This window comes from Oncorhynchus keta, chromosome 23, assembly GCF_023373465.1.
Source record: "Oncorhynchus keta strain PuntledgeMale-10-30-2019 chromosome 23, Oket_V2, whole genome shotgun sequence".
Lineage (NCBI taxonomy): Eukaryota > Metazoa > Chordata > Actinopteri > Salmoniformes > Salmonidae > Oncorhynchus > Oncorhynchus keta.
Genome location: NC_068443.1, coordinates 30,415,940 through 30,436,121, shown reverse-complemented (window position 1 = coordinate 30,436,121; position 20,182 = coordinate 30,415,940). Strand labels below are relative to the sequence as shown.

Genomic DNA, 20,182 nt, shown 5'->3' with positions numbered 1-20,182 from the left:
GCATCTTGCGGTCTGGTGCCTTGAAGTTGCCGTACCAAGTGGTGATGCAGCCAGTCAAGATCCTCTCAATGGTGCAGCTGTAGACCTTTTTGAGGATCTGAGGGCCCATGTCAAACATTTTCATCCTCCTGAGGGGGAGGAAGCGTTGTAGTGCCCTCTTCACAACTGTGTGGGTGTGTGTGGACCATGTTAATTCCTTAGTGATGTGGACACAGAGGAACTTTCAAGCTCTCAATCCACTACAGACCCGTTGATGTTTCATCACAGCAAGAGGAGGGATAGTAACAAGTCAAGCATCCTTCATTGGTGGTGACATGATACAAGGCAGTCAAAGGTTTGTCAGGGGACAGAACATGTTGATACATTTCAAGAAGGGTTTATGCAGACGCAAAGAAAATGTTATCACAACTTTGACTTGAAGAGTCCTTCACTGCACTCAGGGCTCATGCATACATCATTGCTTGTGTCTCATTTGAATGGACTCGGGACTGACAGGGTTAGGTTTAGGGGTGTAATGAACGCTGAGATATTGCTTGAATACAAGGATTCTGAATGATGAAACTAGTAAACAGCAGATATATGGAGTACAGTCAGAATAGTATAAGAAATACATAGGCGAAGTAGAGACTGTATTTGGATAATAATACTTTGATAACAACACAAGCAAAGTGGGATATTCAAGAGATAATTGTGACTCGGGCATCCTCACAACTGCTCCCATAAAATATTAGTGGGTGTATATTGCAGTGATTTGTTGAAGGACAGTTGAGAGATTACACATCAGGCATCTACCCTAAAATGTCTTATCTATAATCCATATTTAAACTCTCATCCTGCTACACCTGCTTAGTCATACATTATTAACACAACGTTTCTTCGGTCCAATGAGCTGGTTTCTCTCCCTCTGTCTCTCTCCTTCTCTCTCTCTCCCAGTATCGCTCTCCATTTAAACCATTGGTAAATTAAGTTTCTAAATGGGAGACGTAATTACGCAACGTTTTTGAGCATTTTCAATAATAAATTATGATAAAATTAGTGCCGTTATATTCCTTATTTTTATGAATTATGAAGGGTTCTGTGATGTTTTTAAATGGAAGAGTTCATGTCTGAATAGCACTATGGTTCAGTAAGCCTATAACAAGGGCACTATGATGGATTTGTGAAATAAAACGCTTTAACCAAAGGATTCTTCAAACACCCTCAAACTTCTCTCATTTTCCCTTATCCTCTGCGACCCCATTCATATTTCACCAAAATTCACACAAAACAATTTATTGTGATTAGGCATGTAAATAAAAATGAGATTTCTACATTTCTTTCTCCATTCTTTCGCCCGGTCATTTACATTTATATTGAATTAGCAGCAGTGGAGAGAGAGTGAGGTGCAGAGGGAAGGAAAGCAGAGTGATTATAATGTGAGATTACAGACAGATTGCACAGCCATTATGTTGTGTAATTACAGAGGGAGAGAAGAGAAGAGAAGAAAAGGGCCCTGATACCCAGATGGCAGGATCCATTTCATTTAGAAAAGGTCTCTGCTACCTCTCAACGCTCCTGTAAATATTATATAGACCAAGCAGCCATTTTTATAGGTCACAATTTATGAGAGACAAATATCAAACACAGCATTCAGTGGGATGGGTTGTGTTATGGGTGTAGTTGGACCCATTGTACGATTTACAGCTGCATCCTATGTCAGTTTTATGGGTTAATTTGACTGTATTGATCTCTTGTAATGCATGTACTATTACTCATGAGGCACTTAGGGGGGTAATAGAATGAATAAAATAAATATCACACAGCTTTATTTAAGATCATGCGGTCCCTTATATTCTATATGATGACAATACGGCCAATGCATAGGAACTGCAATGTCAAAACATATTAAATGAGTTGGTGTTAAATCGTGTAATAAATTACATGTAGAAATGTGTGAAGGTCTGTTACATTTATGCCGATGACAGCAGACAAAATCATTTAGCTTTACTTATTATAAATAATTAAAGTCAATACACTTACAGAGGCTAAACAAACCCAAGGTGATATTTAAGCTGGAAAGAAACAAATGCTCACACAAACATAACGTATAGTTGTTTTCAACAGTTTGTGCTGAAAACGGTCGTTCTTGTTTTTTTTCTAAAGAGAAATGTGCAAATGTGTTTATCATAAATCGTAATTATCTTATTATCCTGTCACACTTTATCTACAACATACTGATATAGTCAATTGATTAACCATGTATCTCTGAATAAGATTTGACAATGGCTCTACCTATTGACCTAGCTCAGTTATTACCATCTCGTGCTTGTGTCTGTCATTGCCATCTATAAATATATATACATATATATATATATATAGAAATGTACAAATATAAAAAAAAATGGGGGGGGGGCAGTATTTACGATGTACTATAATTATTATGAAATGATCTGCAATCGTTTTGTAGTTTGAGGCTAAATTGTTATGACTTTTAGCAAACACTTTTATTTGGATAATGAGGCTTTTATTTTGAAACGAGGTGAGGTGCCACGTCACACAGGAAGTAATCCTCCACTCCAGGTCAATGTTTATTTACATCGGAGAGGTGAAGTTCAAAGCTAATTTACAACTTCAGCGTCTTGGACTACAGTTTTTATTTTCACATTGCACGGGGCTTTGAGTTAGCACAATTGATATTACGTACCTGATTGCGTCGTGAACCATGAGTGCAATACTCCCTCGTGTCGAGCAGCTATCGTCCAGAGTTGTGCGAATCCTGGGATGCAACCCTGGTCCAATGACACTACAAGGAACCAATACGTATTTAGTTGGAACGGGGAAAAGGTATTTTCGTTTTGTGGAAATGTATTCCACACCTGTACTAGCCTCGCATTTCCCCTCTTGGACAGCATTGCTTCATGCGTGCCTATCCATTTTCAGTTGAAGGTCTAATGTAGTACAATTTTATTGAAAGAGTGTTATGGATATGGAAACTACACAAAAGTATCAAACTGCATGAATTAAATTCAGACCATTCTTGTTTTAAGGCGAGTGTTGATAGACACAGGAGAGCCTGCCGTCCCTGAGTACATCAGCAGTCTCCAACAAGCCTTGAGCCAGTTCAACACTGCCATCCAGGAGATCATTGTCACCCATTGGCATCACGACCATACAGGTGGGGTGATCGACATCTGCAGAGACATTACTGGAAGTGAGTGACACCTGACGATAGTAACCGTCTCATTTTGTCAGCCACAGATTGACAGCTTCAGAGGCCTTTTAGATCTGGTCCAGGACGTTATGAGCTTTTTGTTGACGCTGACTCAGAAAGCCACACATCGCTTGTGTGCCTATGTGCTTTTATTTCTCCTCGCAGGTTCTGAGTTACAAGTAAGTAAACTCCCTCGCTCTCCCCCAACTGATGAAAGAATAGGACCAAGTAAGACGTACACTTACCTGAAACATGGAGACGTCATAGAAACTGAGGGGGCCACACTGAAGTAAGTGTAACGTTACTGTGTAAATAGTGTAGTGCCAGTGTTTGACTTGGGCAGCAGCTCACCGGAGCTCAGTACCGGCACCTAAATATAAACAGTCCCGGCACCTATTTCAGTCCAAGTCAGGCACTGTGAAGTGCATAAGCTTTATTATGGCTCTATGTATAACTGTGGGTGTGTGTATTTGTGTGCGCGCGCAGAGTCCTGTTCACCCCAGGACACACAGATGACCACATGGCCCTTGTTTTGGAGGAAGAGAAGGCCATCTTCTCAGGAGACTGTATTTTGGGGGAGGGAACGGCCGTGTTTGAAGATCTCTATGACTATATGAAATCTCTGCAAATTCTGCTGGACTCACAGGCTGACCTAATATACCCAGGTTTGTTATTGAGCTCTAAAACATTTCTTAAAACTCATGGGACTGCGTCCCAAATGGCACCTTATTCCCTATTTAGTGCAGTAATTTTGTCCATATGCCCTGGTAGTGGACTAAATAGTGAATAGGGTGCCAATTGGGACGTAGAGTGTGTCATTAAGTGGACAAAAATATATAGATGTCTGAAGCCACATGACATCATGATTTGAGAGGCTCTTCTTCAGATTACTAGTTTACATTTACAGCTATGTCAGCTATGCATAGGACTTGATACAAAAATATCTACGTTACTTTCTTCCCAAACTCATTTCTTTAGGTCATGGACCTGTGGTCCAAGACGCTGGTTCTAAGATCCAGCATTACATCAGCCATAGAAACCTCAGAGAGCAACAGATCCTCAGTGTCCTCCAGGCAGCCGGAGGGAACACATTTTCATCTATGGAACTGGTCAAAGTCGTCTACAAGGTTTGCACATTACAACTTAAAGTTAGGGGCCCGGTTGCATAGAACATCTTAAGTGTTTCCCTTAATCCCTTAAGGAATCATTTCCCTTTATCTAAGGGAATTGTTCAAGGGCGTTGCATAGAGCCCCTCAAATATTTCCTTTACGTAAGGGCATTCTTAAGGGGTTTTACAGGAGTTTGAAGACATGTATGGCAGAAAGAGTATCTGGTTACCATGGAAATGGCATGATTCACTGACTCGTTTTGGGAGATAACAAAATAGGACTTCTGCAATCAAGACAGGACAACCAAATTGCTTCAGAAGATGGTAAACCACATTTATTGAGGTTAATTTTTTCTAAACTTGTTTATATTACTTTCTAGTACGTCAAGCTAGCTTATAGAGTAGCTATAGCTACAATGGTTGCTCCACTAAAAGTTTTGTGGTTTAGTACGGTACCCTGCGTCACTACTTCATTGCTCCAGACCAGCGCTTTTGGATCCCAAGGCGCTACTGTGTGTCTAACTGACAATGAATGGGCTACATAAACCTAAATAGAAACTGATAATTGTGCACGACTTCAGTATCACTTACTAAAACTGTTGTTACACTAAGGTTTTTATTCTAAGAGAAGCTTAGACTACAATTAGGGTGTGGAAATGTTAGGATTACTTTGCTCTTACTGTAGTACTGTAGCCTAAAGTCACGTTGTACAGCGCCTGAGTGGGGCAGCGGTCTTAGACACTGCATCGCAGTGCAAACTGATGCTGGTTCAATACCTGGCCACGACTGGGAGACCCATGAGGTGATGGTAGGCTTTTGATTTCTCTCCCTCTAAAAACAGAAATAAATCATTCTAAATAACAAACTGGCTTTATTTACAAATTAGTAACAATGTCTCACCCCATGTTCAAGAATGGCCTTTTTCTCGCTCACTTTACGTTATTTGAAAACAAAATATCGTTATTTTTATTTTTAAAACAAAGCAATTATTATTATTATTAAATTATTTAGAATGATTAGATATTTTCACAGATATATTATTAATCCTGTTTTTCACAAGCGTAGCATGCTGTGAATTCTGCAAACGTTTCTAGCAGGACAATATATACTATCCACAGAGATATAGGTAGGCGCACATGGTTCAAGGCATGAGAGCAGGAGGCACGGGACGGGCCACAGAGCAGCGCACAGAAGACAGACCTAGCCCATGGGGGAGGGGGGTTGGACCCCCAACCTGCACCACAGGGTAGCACAGAGCAACACTTTAAGGGACATTGCATTAATTATGGCGCTGACTAGGGAAATGTTCCCGCTGTTCTTCGTGCCTGTCTGAACGTTCAAACTAAAACAACGTAACTAATAATTGTGCAAAAAATGGCCCTTTAGATATGAATTGGGTGGGCAGATATGATTAAATATTAAAGCATTAGACCTCTCACTAAAGGCGTCAGTCAAAATGTATTCTTAAATCCGAACTGGATTTAACGAAAAATTACATGAAAAGCGCACATTTGTAAATCCCAAACTCTAAAAGTAATTGGAAAGGTAGATACTAATTATTTGGGAAACTAGCACTACAAACTAGAAACTATTAGTCAAACTAGCACTAACTTGCATTAATATTAAAAATGTTAAATAATGTGCCATAGAATTCTGCTACAGCCCGGAAGGTGTGCTGCAGTATGACACAACTTTTAAAGGAGGAACCACTGTAACTAGCCAGCTATCTTTATAGCCATGGATTGTGCATATTCCATTGTTTCGCTAAGTAGATAGCTTTTTGATGTTCAAACTTTTGTAACCAGAGCAGATGAAAGCAACATCCACAAGTGCTGTTTACATTGATATCCATACTGAATGAAGCAGTTAAGGGACTTCGTGGGCACCATAACTTTTTAACTTAATTTAAGGGGGAAATTCACCTTAAAATGTTTTGTGCAACTGACTTAACTTTAAGGGGAAACTTTCCCCTTAAAGGTAACTTAAGGTGTTTTATGCAACCAGGTCCTGAACCTCCTTTGGTTACATTTTGGTCAAATTCCTTGGTAACATAAGGTTGATATTCGGTATGTGTAGATGCTGACCAAATAATGTTACATCATCCAAAGCCTACTAACACTGCTTTGCCTATAGAATTATATGGGTTGCACATTAGGTCACAATTTTGTTTTGAATGTTTGTTTTAGGACCGATGAAGATTTAATCAAAAGTGCATTACTGTGACTTGAAAACGGATGACATCTCTAAAGAAGGCAAATAATTAGTAGGAAAACCTAGATGCAGTATAATGTTAGCTACAGTAGCTAGCTAGATACGGATCACCACCTCAAGCTGAACCTCGGCAAGACGGAGCTGTTCTTCCTCCCGGGGAAGGACTGCCCGTTCCATGATCTCGCCATCACGGTTGACAACTCCATTGTGTCCTCCTCCCAGAGCGCTAAGAACCTTGGCGTGATCCTGGACAACACCCTGTCGTTCTCAACTAACATCAAGGCGGTGGCCCGTTCCTGTAGGTTCATGCTCTACAACATCCGCAGAGTACGACCCTGCCTCACACAGGAAGCGGCGCAGGTCCTAATCCAGGCACTTGTCATCTCCCGTCTGGATTACTGCAACTCGCTGTTGGCTGGGCTCCCTGCCTGTGCCATTAAACCCCTACAACTCATCCAGAACGCCGCAGCCCGTCTGGTGTTCAACCTTCCCAAGTTCTCTCACGTCACCCCGCTCCTCCGCTCTCTCCACTGGCTTCCAGTTGAAGCTCGCATCCGCTACAAGACCATGGTGCTTGCCTACGGAGCTGTGAGGGGAACGGCACCTCAGTACCTCCAGGCTCTGATCAGGCCCTACACCCAAACAAGGGCACTGCGTTCATCCACCTCTGGCCTGCTCGCCTCCCTATCACTGAGGAAGTACAGTTCCCGCTCAGCCCAGTCAAAACTGTTCGCTGCTCTGGCTCCCCAATGGTGGAACACACTCCCTCACGACGCCAGGACAGCGGAGTCCATCACCACCTTCCGGAGAACCTGAAACCCCACCTCTTTAAGGAATACCTAGGATAGGATAAAGTAATCCTTCTCACCCCCCTTAAAAGATTTAGATGCACTATTGTAAAGTGGCTGTTCCACTGGATGTCATAAGGTGAATGCACCAATTTGTAAGTCGCTCTGGATAAGAGCGTCTGCTAAATGACTTAAATGTAAATGTAAGATTGAGGGGAGATCTCCAGATTTGATCTAGCTAATGTTAGCATTGCTAGCTATTTTTGAGTGCTATTTTTGCTAGTCATTTTACTGTGGCTTCGTCTACATATCTACCTCAAGTACCTCATACCTCTGCACATTGATCTGGTACTGTTACTCCCTGTATATAGTTCCATTGTTTCATGTTTCGTGTGGACACCAGGTAGATTAGCTGCACATTTTTGCAACAGCAAATGAGGATCCTAATAAAATACCAAATACCGTTTGTGTATTTTATTTTATTCCTTGTGTTAGTTACTAGTTTTGTATATACTTTTTTAAACTCTGCATCGTTGGGAAAGTTTCGTAAGCAATAATTTCACTATAAAGTCTACACCAGTTGTATTCGGGGCATGTGATGGAAATAAAATTTGATTTGACGAACGTTGCTAGCTAATGACAACATTGCCATCTGTCTAAAGTAAATTTGAAAACATGATGAAAAGTTTTTTCCTACTAAATACTCTGTGTACTAGCAATGTCATCATAAGCCCCTATAGTGTAATTTAGGCAAAGTCATTAGCCCCTTTTCAAAGTCATTAGTCCCTGTTCTACTTTTGAGCATCAATATGGCTGCGGTGGCTGTGGGATGTTGACAACAATGACAGAGGTGCAACCCATGAATTAGAGGTCTTCACGGGTCCAACAGACCCAACATTTTGAGATCCGACCAGGTCTGGTTCCTAAATTCAGACATTTGGGTCGGGTCTGATATAATTGCCACGGGTCTCGTGTATGTGCAATTAAAATTGAGTTACCGACTGGACCTGATTGGACCCGTCCTCTGTTCGTTTAATGTGTGTGAGGTGATGAGAACTACGCAAGTTGAATGATCTGTGTCAGCCAATTGGCACTCAATAAAACATATAGCTTATGCTCATTAAACTGGTTCCGGCTGCTCACTTCACGTGTGCCTGTTCTTAAATGTGAATATCACACAGTGAACATCTAAGCCTAATAGGCCCATGCATGCAATGCCCTGATGCATTTGGTGCTCAAATCTCTGACAGCTGAACCATGAGGTGGACAATTATTGTTTTAGGAAAGTAAAAACCATTAAAACAATAGGCTACAAGGTTTTGAATATGCTACACATTGTGTAATTTGTTATAGGTAGTTTTTAAGGACCCGTTATTATTATTATTTATTATTTATTATTATTATATTATTATTTGGGCAACATCGCTTGTTTGTTGGTGGTGCCGGCAGCGACCGGTTGGTTTATTTTTCGCTCTTTTTACTCTCGGATCTGCATTGGTGTGTTTTTTCAAGGGGCCTTTTCGGAACGGGTCTGACTGTCTTATGGTCTCAGTTTAAAAAATATATAATTTATGCATATTGGGTCGGGTGGGAAAACCTCGGAACGGTTCCAACTTTTTGCACCCTTGAAAACCTCTACCATGAATAATCTACTTTGTAACCCATTTTGTAAAATGTACTTTTCTACAAAAGGAGACACCTGAACATCTGCATAGAGCAGCAGAGGTGAACCTTGTGCATCACCTAAAGAAACTGGAGAAGGAGGGGAAAATAACTGTTGGTATGTCTTCATTTCACTTACATTACATTATGTTACACCATTCGGTTAATGTTTTACCATTTTCCAGTAGTTAACATTTTTTCATTTACTATTTTTCTTTCAGCTAGTGATGATTCTTCTCACACCAACAAATGGAAAAGTAATTTGTGATCAATGATTTAATCTGATTTAATATCTGTTGAAAAATTACATCCCTAACAAAGGACACATGTAATCTTGGATTCAAATTATTCACATTTCCCTGTCCCACACACAACTGAGCTTGTTTCACGTGAAGTAAAGAGTATTTGCAAGAATCTTACTTTGTAATTCTTTATAGAACTGCAATTATTTAATGTCTGTACTTTGTCTTAAGACAGCTAAACGGGTGTTAAAATATGGCACATCAATATAGGGAACTGCAAATGCACTTGTGGGTACCCCTCATTTATACCCCTCATTCATCGACAGATGGCCTCAAGGTTCGAGGGTTAGGCCAGTAACAGAAATGTTGCTGGTTTGAAATCCCAGAGCCAAGAAGGTAAGCAATCTTGCTGTGCCCTTGAGCAAGGCACTTAACCCCAATTGCTCCATTGGTGACCCTGGCCGTGACCCCAATTCCTGTAGCAGCTCAGGGGGAGTTGGGATATGCAAGAAACACATTTCCATTACAAACTTATACACGTGTGTAACAGGACAAATATAAGCAGCCCCACAAGTATTATTATTATTGCTAATATGCTGATCTTGGACATTTGGGCATTATGAGTTGTACTACTTTCAGAATGTTACTGTGGACAGCTTAACTCTGATAAACTAAGATGAAGCACATTTAAACCCTGTGAAGTGATCTTATTGTTCCTTTCTATTGAGAAACCCAGATCAAATTGTATGAATCTATAATGTAAAATGTACAGATGCCTTCTAATAAATACATTGTTTTTCAATATAGAACAAACCGGTACTCAAAGTTATCATTCATATCATTCACTGCCTTTGCAATAATATACACAAAGAAATATTTTGGGACAATGATCAATGCTAATAACAAAGCCACTGATTCATACCTGGCCAAGGCATTCGACTCTGTCAATCACCACATTCTTATTGGCAGACTCGACAGACATGGTTTCTCAAATGATTGCCTCGCCTGGTTTACCAACCACTTCTCTGATAGAGTTCAGTGTGTCAAATTGGAGGGCCTGTTGTCCGGACCTCTGGCAGTCTCTATGGGGGTGCAACAGGGTTAAATTCTTAGGCAGACTCTCTTCTCTGTTTACATCAATGATGTCGCTCTTGCTGCTGGTGATTCTCTGATCCACCTCTACGCAGACAACACCATTCTGTATACTTCTGGCCCCTCTTTGGACACTGTGTTAACTAACCTCCAGACGAGCTTCAATGCCATACAACTCTCCTTCCGTGGCCTCCAACTACTCTTAAATGCAAGTAAAACTAAATGCATTCTATTCAATCGATCACTGCCCGGACCTGCCCGCCCGTCCAGCATCACTACTCTGGACGGCTCTGACTTAGAATACGTGGACAACTACAAATACCATTTGTGTCTGGTTAGACTGTAAACTCTCCTCCCAGACTCCAATCCAAAATCTAGAATCGGCTTCCTATATCGCAACAAAGCATCCTTCGCTCATGCTGCCAAACATACCCTCGTAAAACTGACCATCCTACCGATCTATAAAATAGCCTCCAACACTCTACTCAACAAACTGGATGCAGTCCATCACAGTGCCATCCGTTTTGTCACCAAAGGCCCATACACTACCCACTACTGCGACCTGTACACTCGTTGGTTGGCCCTCGCTTCATACTCGTTGCCAAACCCACTGGCTACAGTTTATCTACAAGTCTCTGCTAGGTAAAGCCCCGCCTTATCTCAGCTCACTGGTCACCATAGCAGCACCCACTCGTAGCATGCGCTCCAGCAGGTATATCTCTCTGGTCACCCCCAAAGCCAATTCCTCCTTTGGTCGCGTTTCCTTCCAGTTCTCTGCTGCCAATGACTGGAACGAACTGCAAAAATCACTGAAGCTGGAGACTCATATCTCCCTCACTAGCTTTAAGCACCAGCTGTCAGAGCAGCTCACAGATCACTGCACTTGTACATATCCCACCTGTAAACAGCCCATCTATCTACCTCATCCCCATACTGTATTTATTTATTTATCCTGCTCCTTTGCACCCCAGTATCTCTACTTGCACATTCATCTATTGCACATCTACCATTCCAGTGTTTAATTGCTATATTGTAATTATTTAGCTGTCATGGCCTATTTATTGCCTTAACTCCCTTATCTTGCCTCATTTGCACTCACTGTATATAGACTTTCCCCCCCTTTTTTTCCCTGCTGTGTTATTGACTATGTTTTGTTTATTCCATGTGTAACTCTGTTGTTGTGTGTCAAATTTCTATGTTTTATCTTGGCCAGGTTGCATTTGCAAATGAGAACTTTTTCTCAACTAGCCTACCTGGTTAAATAAAGGTTAAAGAAATAGATAAACCAATAAATCATCACTAGGTGGCAGTGTTTATCAAGGAGAGGCAATAACTGAACTGTGGACAATGAGTAGAATGTCAGCCCATAATGGCATCGATTTTGTATTTAGGCCACAAGCAGAGAACCACTCAAGAAAAGATATTACCAATTGCCTTCCACTGTTCTTTACGCTTCAATATACAATAATTATTAGGGATTTTAAGATTGTAATAGGCAGCCAAATACATGTTTTTGTTGCCTGGCCTCTGCCCTGTGAACTGTCTGTCTGCAACTAGATCCCCTGAAATCCCTCTAAGTAAATATTTTTTACAGGGTATAGAAAAGGATATGAAATAGAGCTAAACAGCTTGGAAGACAATATACAATACTTAAGTGCAAATACATTAGGCAAACATGTCTACATTAGTTTCTCTTTCCATATGTGCAAAACCTTTCCCTAGCTCAAACAGTCTCAGTCTAATGGAGGAACATTAACAATTTATTGTATCAACAGCAGGTGTGGCCAATTAGTGAGTGTGGCTCTGTGGCCGCTATAAAGGCAGACACGGGTGAAGTAAGTAGCGTAATCAGTTCTAGTCCATGGAGGGTTTGGACAGAGGCTATGATTTGTGAGCTGTGCAAACGTTTGAACATCTGCCTGAGACGTCTTGACTGTGCCAAATAGGGGGGGAAAACGAATGTGAAGCGAGGCACTATCTCACTGTGTTTGTGTGTCAGCTTGTTAATTGACTCATTATGAAATGCAAAACCTGAATACATTTTACTTTTTTTTACTCCAAATTAAAATGAATGTAGGCCTAAATAAAAGGGTGTTTACTATTTAGTAGACTAGGCTACATTTTAAAGACTTCATAATGTCATGTTTATTTTAGTAAACAAGGAAGTACTATGGCAACCTATTAAAGTTTAAAGTGCAGTTTAAACGTCCTCTTTAGTTCTGGCTAACAAACTTTAACCGGGCATTCATTGCATTGTGTCTGGCTTTTAGCTGCTATGGCTGGTTGCAGTGTCATCATTCTTGCCGTCTGTTCTGTGAGCAGCAGTCTATTGTGGTAATGAGTGCTGATGCCCTGCGCGTGTGGGGGAGGACTACTGGTAAGATAAACAGGCACCCAGTCATCGCAGAGGAACATGGCGGCACTGCCTTTACATTGCCGTTTCCCGATTTCGAAGGTCCTGGCATAACAGTTTGCATTTATGGGATTTCAAGTTACGGTAAGTTGAGAGTAACTTACAACGGATGTGTTTTGTAGTGAAGAAGTATGTTTTTGTGCAGTTAGATAAAATATATGGTAGGCTATAGAATCCGTCATGTCAGTTTAGTCTTAACACTGGGAAGCGGCGTTGTCGCTTGTTGTCTGAAGCGAGATATTTCTTTAGGTGGTTCGGGGATGATTCTTACGCTAGACTAGTTTTGTTGCGAAGCGTTGTTGAGAATTAAATGAAATTGAATTTAAAATGTGTTTACGAAGCAATTTAAATGAATTGTTTTTGGTGGAATAACATCGCCTGTGTTTCAAATAGAAAAGTTTAAGGAGATTTATTTTTGGCAGATTCATTTGAAGGTATTGCACGACATGCCGATAGCGAACATGGTAAACTGCACATAGTTTGAGGTTTCTGCATCATGCAAAATAACTTATTGAAACCAAAATAACAGTTGCGGTTGAATAACCAAACGTCACTGTGGTTTACGAGTTTAAGTAGGAAATCCTCAGCAAGCTCGGCACCACATTTCCGATTGTTATTTAGTCTCAACCGTGTAACAACGAGAAATGCCTGCGATCGGAAAGGTGTTACATTGAGGTATGAGATCATTAAAAAAAGTACCCTAACTTTTCATCAACCTTTGACCGTGACGTCATATGTCGAATTTAATATAACTAGTGTTAGTTGTATGTGAGACATTTCTAAAATAAAACTCATTTGAGTTTGGCAATGAGATCTTGTAACCTACGTTTTGATGGTTTTGAGTGTCTATCGCCAGTCGTCACTCAACAGTTTAAACAAATATCGGAATCAGTCTTTTGTTTGCCTTGTTGTGAGAACCTGTTTTACTATGTATGCCGTGAATCACGATGACTCATTTTTTTGAAATGCTAGTAAAAAGTCTGAGGAGCATGGAATAATGGCTCCAAAATCAAATACAGTTAACACTGAGAAGGGCCAGTGGGCTACCAATCAATTGGCCTGCAGAAGGTTGACCATATGGCAGGTGCATGTTATCCATAGTGAAATCTCACCCAATAAGTCAGTGCTATTAGTTTAAATATAAAGATTGGATGGAAAAAAAGCTGGGTCTAGAATATATTGGTAGAGACTAGTGGTCTTTGTTGGCCCTTTAAAGACTATTTGTTCTCTGCTGCTGTTTTACAGAGTAGTGAACTTTGAAAGGTATTTCATTGCACAGCAGCATTTCTTGTACTTTTACTTTCTCTCTTCTCCTTATTAAATGCAGGAATGTTACAGGAAAACTGAACATCGTTGACAGCAATAACAAGCAACTTAATATTGTTGTAGTTATTTTGAATGTCTTATTTTGCTTATCATTTTAGAGCCATTTTTAGCCCTTAAATTTGCCATATAATAAGCTATGCCAAAGGCTTGGCATGTGCTTCTAACACAGTGCATTACAGTAAGTTATTTAGAAGGGATGCCATTGCATTACTGTACACATTAAGAGCCTTTATGAGTTTGTCTGCTTTCCCAACGAATTATCCTTTGGCTGAATTTACACAGGAAGCCCAATTCTGATATCTTTTTCACTAATTGGTCTTTTGACAGATCACATCTGCTCTGAAAAAGCCCTGATGTTAAAAGATCTGAAGTGATTGGTCAAAAGACCAATTAGTGGAAAAAATATTAGAATTTGGCTGCCTATGTAAATGCAGACATAGTGGCTTGGAATCAGCAAACCATGTGAGCAATATAATAATGTCTGCACCAATGGCAGAGGAGCGGGATGAAGCTTGGGACTTGACAGGGTAGTTTTTCCATTAGCAGGTTTCTACAGGCTTAAAGGCCCAGTGCAGTCAATGCAGTTTTTCCGTTGGTTTGTATCTCATTGTAAGAAAAATTTATCAGTGTCATTTAATGATAGTTACTTAGTTGAAAATACAATCTATACAGGACCTAATCAGCAGGTTGGGCATTGGAGTTTCTGCTTGCCTGGTGACTTGACCAGGTGGTCATTTAGTTAATAGACCAATAACAAAGCTAACTAGCACTTTGGAATTTCCCCATCCCCACTGAGACCTCTCCCAGACCGTCTTAGCAGAATTCTTGCCTTAAAGTTTTTTTTGTTGCCAAAAATATATTCATTTTAAATGGACAACTGTTACAGTAAGGTATTTGATTGTTAACCAGACATGATTTGATATTGAGATAATAACCCAAACTCGAAAATGCCATGTTAAAGGGGGTTCTGTTGTTTTTTAAAGAGACATAAGCCATTCCTATTTCATTGAGTTTATTAACCTATTTCAAAATAATCAGAAGTCTGATATTTGAAACACTGCATGATAAAAAAACAAAAACAAAATGGAATGCCCCAACCCACCCTGTGCTTTCCTCCTGCCTTTTCAAATGGGCATTGACATTGCTGGGTTTTCCCCTGCTCTCTGTAATTACATTGCATGGAAAATAAGAAATTGTATACATCCATTCGTATGTGACCTGATTATGAGCGGTAGTGTGTACTATTACAGTATGATTCATTTATCCAAAGCCCTTGAATGTTCATTCCAGGCTGCGTTCACGTGACTAATGGACGTCTCTCTCTCGTGGAATTAAATGTTCTCGATCTCTTACTGTGAAGCCCCATACTCAGTCTTCAACTTGAAGCACTTCCTGTTGCCGCGTTGTTCAATTTATCGATTCCTGTGTGCGTGCGTTTTTATAGGCTGTGAGAGTGCAGTGTTTCCTCTAGGGGGGAAAAATAGCGAGGGGGATAGGGAGGGACTTTTTAAAAGGACATTCTACTCTGAAATGAATGTTAATTAAACTATGCTGACATAATTTATACCTCCAGAAATGAGCCCCATAACAGGCCAGTGGTAAAATGATTTGTTAGAATTATTTTTAACATATTGGACCATGCATATGCAAATATCGGCTGTACAAAGTTTCTGGATATTGGCGGGAACTGGAAGACGCTGTCGTACACGTTGATCCAGGGCATCCCAAACATGCTCAATGGGTGACATGTTCTCCAGTGTGCCAGTGGCCATCGAAAAGGAGCATTTTCCCACTGAAGTCAGTTACGACGCTGAACTACAGTCAGGTGAGACCCTGGTGAGGATGCAAGTAAGCTTCCCTGAGACGGTTTCTGATAGTTTGTGAAAAAGTCCATTGGTTGTGCAATCCCACAGTTTTGTCAGCTGTCTGGGTGGATGGCGTCAAACAATCCCGCAGGTGTAGAAGCCGGATGTAGAAGTCCTGGGCCGGCATTGTTACACGTGGTCTGTGGTTGTGAGGCCGGTTACACGCACTGCCAAATTCTCTAAAAACGATGGAGGTGGCTTATGGTAGAGAAATTAACATACAAGCCAGAGAATTGAAAGTTAGCATTTCATGGTAAGGTCTACTACACCTGTTGTGTTGGGCACATGTGAATGAACTACACCAATGAAATGTGATTTGATTTTGACATTCTTGCAGTCAGCATGCCAATTGCACACTCCCTCAACTTGAGACATGTGGTAAAGGTAAACCTATTTATGATTTTTCAACACCGATTATTGGAGGCCCCAAAACTCCGATACTGATTAATCGACCAACATTCTTTTATATATACATTAAAAATATATATTTATTTGTAATAACAATACTGAATGAACAATGAACCTTTATTTTAACTTAATATAATAAATAACATTTATTTAGTCTCAAATAGTGAAACATGTTCAATTTGGTTTAAATAAAGCAAGAACAGTGTTGAAGGTGAAAGTGTAATATGTGCCATGTGGGGAAAAAAAGGGAAAATAAAGCAAATGTTTAAGTTCCTTGCTCGGAACATGAGAACATATGAAAGCTGGTTCAATATTCCCAGTTTAGATGTTTTAGGTTGTAGTTATAATAGGAATTATGATGCATCGACCATTTTGTATTTCATAAACCTTTGACTATTGGATGTTCTTATGCACTTTAGTATTGTCAGCCTAATCTCGGGAGTTGATAGGCTTGAAGTCATAAACAGTGCTGTACATCAATCATTGCTAAGAGCTGCTGGCAAACGCAGTAAAGTGCTGTTTGAATGAATGCTTACGAGCCTGCTTCTGCCTACCACCGCTCAGACTGCTCTATCAAATCATACACTTAATTATAATATAAATACAGAAACACGAGCCTTTGGTCATTTAATATGGTCGAATCCGGAAACTATCATTTTGAAAACAAAACGTTTATTCTGTCAGTGAAATACAGAACCGTTCTTTATTTTATCGAACGGGTGGCAACCCTAAGTCTTAATATTGCTGTTACATTGCACAACCTTCAATGTTGTCATAATTATGTAAAATTCTGGCAAATTAATTACGTTCTTTGTTAGGAAGAAATTGTGACTCTGCTTGCACTGGACGCAAGACAAGTGACACAATAATATTGCCTGCTAACATGCATTTCTTAACTAAATATGCAGGTTTAAAAAAATATACTTCTGTGTATTGATTTTAAGAAAGGCATTGATGTTTATGTTTAGGTACATTTGTGCAACGATTGTGCTTTTTTTCACCCGTTTGGCGAAGTTGAAGTAAGCTGTGATTCGATGATAAATTAACAGGCACCGCATTGATTATGTATTTATGTCACCGCTATTTAACCAGGTAGGCCAGTTGAGAACAATTTCTCATTTACAACTGCGACCTGGCCAAGATAAAGCAAAGCAGTATGACAACACAGTTACACACAAACATACAGTCAATAACACAATAGAAAAATCTACGTACAGTGTGTGCAAATGTAGGGAGGTAGGCAAAAAACAGGCCCTGGAGGTGAAAATAATTACAATTTTAGCATTAATACTGGAGTGAAAATGTGCAGATGGTAAATGTGCAATTGGAGATACTGGGGTGCAACAGGGTAAGTAATAATATTGGGATGAGGTAGTCGGGTGTGCTATTTACAGATTGGCTGTGTACAGTGATCAGTAAGCTGCTCAGACAGCTGATGCTTAGCGCAGGACAAGCTAGTTAACTACACATGGTTGATGATATTACTAGGTTAACTAGTGATTATGTGAAGATTGATTTGTTTTTTATAAGATACGTTTAATGCTAGCTAGCAACTTACCTTGGCTCCTTGCAGCCAGAAGGTCGTTTTGATGCTGCACTCGCGTAACAGGTGGTCAGTCTGCCACGCAGTTTCCTCGTGGATTGCAACATAATCGGTGTTCAAATAGGCCGATTACCAATTGTTATGAACTTTAAATTGGCACTAATTAATCGGTCGACCTCTAATCTTTGGCATTGTGTTGTGACAACTGCACAATTTAGTGTCCTTTTTCCCCCCCAGCACAAGGTGCACCTTGATCATGCTGTTTCAGCTCATGAAACATGGTCCCATCACTTTAAATGTTGCATTTGATATTTTTGTTCAGTGGAGTTCGCAACCCGTTACTGAATTGTCCCCCAAAATTAGCATAAACACCGTGAATATAATGTAGGTCTGTCTACTTGTTAGGGTAACTTAGGGTCATCCACCACCAGAGTGCAATAAGTGCCTCCGTCACCACACACTAAGTCTGTCACCTGGATGTCACACTGCAGGGACGGGTGTCTCAGTGACTGTTCTGATTTCCCCCTGTATTAACCTTTGACCACAGACTTACTAACACTACTAGTGTTAACCCAATCGTCCAGGCAGTCACCACCTCAATGATAGTTAATGGATGGACTGCCAGTGCCACCTTACAGTATGATCTGGTTGCATCACTGCTGGTATGGCAACTGCTCGGCCTCCGACCGCAAGGCACGACAGAGGGTAGTGCGATAAACCCGGTACATCACTGGGGCCAACCTTCCTGCCATCCAGAACCTCTATACCACGCGGTGTCAGAGGAAGGCCCTAAAAATTGTCATACTCCAGCCACCCTAGTCATAGACTGTTCTCTCTGCTACCGCACGGCAAGCGGTACCGAGGGCACCAAGTCTATGTCCAAGAGGCTTCGAAATGGCTTCTACTCCTGAACATCAAGTCAAACGGATACCCAGACTATTTACATTGCCCCCCCCCCTCACTTTCATAAATCTACCTACATGTACATACTACCTCAAATGACCGTGCCCCCGCACATTGACTCTGTACCGGTACCCCTGTGTATATAGTCTCGCTATTGTTATTCTACTGCTGCTGCTTACTTGTTACTTTTATCTCTTATTCTTATCCATATTTTTTTGGAACTGCGTTATTGGTTAGGGGCTCGTTAGTATTAACATTTGATTTAAGGGGCCCGTTCCTTTCTAGCATTCAGCAATGCTCTGAAAGAGCCATTTCTCTTTTGAAATGGTGGTTGTAGCATACTGCATTGGGGAGGAGACTGGTTCAAATAGGGAATCTGTGGTGTTTGCACAGTCCACACACACACCACACACAATTTGAATAAGTGTACTTGGTGTACTCACAGACAGTCTCAACCCACCATGGTAAACTGTTTGTCGGCCACACAGCAAACGATAGTGAATCAGAATGCAGCGGAATGAACCAGTGGCCTGGGAGCCAAGTCCAGGGTTGCATAACAAGTGCTAATTTAGTTTGAGCTGTGGCCATAATTCTGCAGCTCTGTGACGGGTCCTGGTGATAAAGTGGCCACTGTGCTACACTCTGTGTGAAGGCACTGTAGACTAACAGCCAGGCAGGCTTGGAACCAACCTCCTGTTTGTTTGGCTTGGTTGTAGCTTGGTTGTAGGATTGTTTAGGTTTTTTTTTTTTTAGGAATCCCACATTGCTGTGAAAAGGGTTCAGCAGTAGATGCTTTTTAAACTTGCAACTGCAGCACCAGTTGTTAGACGCAGTGTTCAGTTTGCATGCTTGTTGCCCAATCTGGCAGGGTTTCCATGGTTTAGTCTGGATATATTGTAGAATTTACTGTTCTGGATGTGAAAAAGCCTCCCAATGAACTCTCAAGTCTGTCATGTTATGAAAATACATGGGTGGTTATGGTGATTTTGAGTAATATCATACAACGTGATCATGATACCATATTGACATCGAAACGGCAACACCATAATAACAATAGGCTACTAAGGCTAGATGCTTTCTTTCCGGTATAATTCTGAAATAAAAGCCTTTTTACTCAAAACCAGCACATATATTTCAGCAGTCCCATACAGTTCCCAGTACCTCAAGTTCACTCTGTTACCATCTGGTTGCTTAGTAACACAAATTAATCATAGCCTGGAAGTAGGTCTTTGTGTGTGTGTGTAAAATGATTTAATGAACAATTCCACAAACTGTTTTGCTGTTTATTTCAGTAGTCAAGTGCTGATACGGTCCCAAAATCTTTTGCATGTCAGTAATCAACATTCAAAATACAGGTGTCACACTTTGCTAGGTGAACCGAACGAGTGTGCTCGCATACTCCCTTAAAAGACCTTTTGATTTGGAAAAAC

General features: G+C 40.6%; 2 protein-coding genes across 6 annotated transcripts in view; both read left to right on the top strand.

The window, feature by feature from the left end:
* Window positions 1-2,531: 2,531 nt before the first annotated feature.
* Window positions 2,532-10,015, top strand: lactb2 (lactamase, beta 2). 2 transcript variants are annotated; one of them, XM_035800127.1, is made up of 7 exons: window positions 2,532-2,823; window positions 3,027-3,154; window positions 3,356-3,479; window positions 3,677-3,855; window positions 4,169-4,317; window positions 8,991-9,078; window positions 9,182-10,015. In XM_035800127.1, exons 1-7 carry the CDS (start codon window positions 2,702-2,704, stop codon window positions 9,226-9,228), a joined length of 837 nt encoding a protein of 278 aa, XP_035656020.1. In that variant the 5' UTR covers window positions 2,532-2,701; the 3' UTR covers window positions 9,229-10,015. The 2 variants fall into 2 exon arrangements, with proteins under 2 accessions (XP_035656020.1, XP_035656019.1); XM_035800126.1 differs by having other exon boundaries at window positions 3,027-3,190.
* Window positions 10,016-12,638: 2,623 nt separating this feature from the next.
* Window positions 12,639-20,182, top strand: part of LOC118402550 (nuclear receptor coactivator 2-like) — a 79,905-nt gene continuing 72,361 nt past the window's right edge. For all 4 annotated transcript variants that reach the window (XM_052477000.1, XM_052476998.1, XM_052476999.1 and 1 more), the window contains exon 1: window positions 12,639-12,791. The gene's annotated coding sequence lies outside the window, so the exon portion shown is untranslated. The remainder of the gene's footprint in view (window positions 12,792-20,182) is intronic.

What these genes read in the sequence shown, in the direction of transcription:
- lactb2 (XM_035800126.1), top strand. Translation starts at nt 2,702, where the DNA reads ATGAGTGCAATACTCCCTCGTGTCGAGCAGCTATCGTCCAGAGTTGTG. An exon ending in TTAGTTGGAACGGGGAAAAG is followed by an intron (nt 2,824 to 3,026) that starts GTATTTTCGTTT and finishes TCTTGTTTTAAG; the next exon opens with GCGAGTGTTGATAGACACAG. An exon ending in ACTGAGGGGGCCACACTGAA is followed by an intron (nt 3,480 to 3,676) that starts GTAAGTGTAACG and finishes GTGCGCGCGCAG; the next exon opens with AGTCCTGTTCACCCCAGGAC.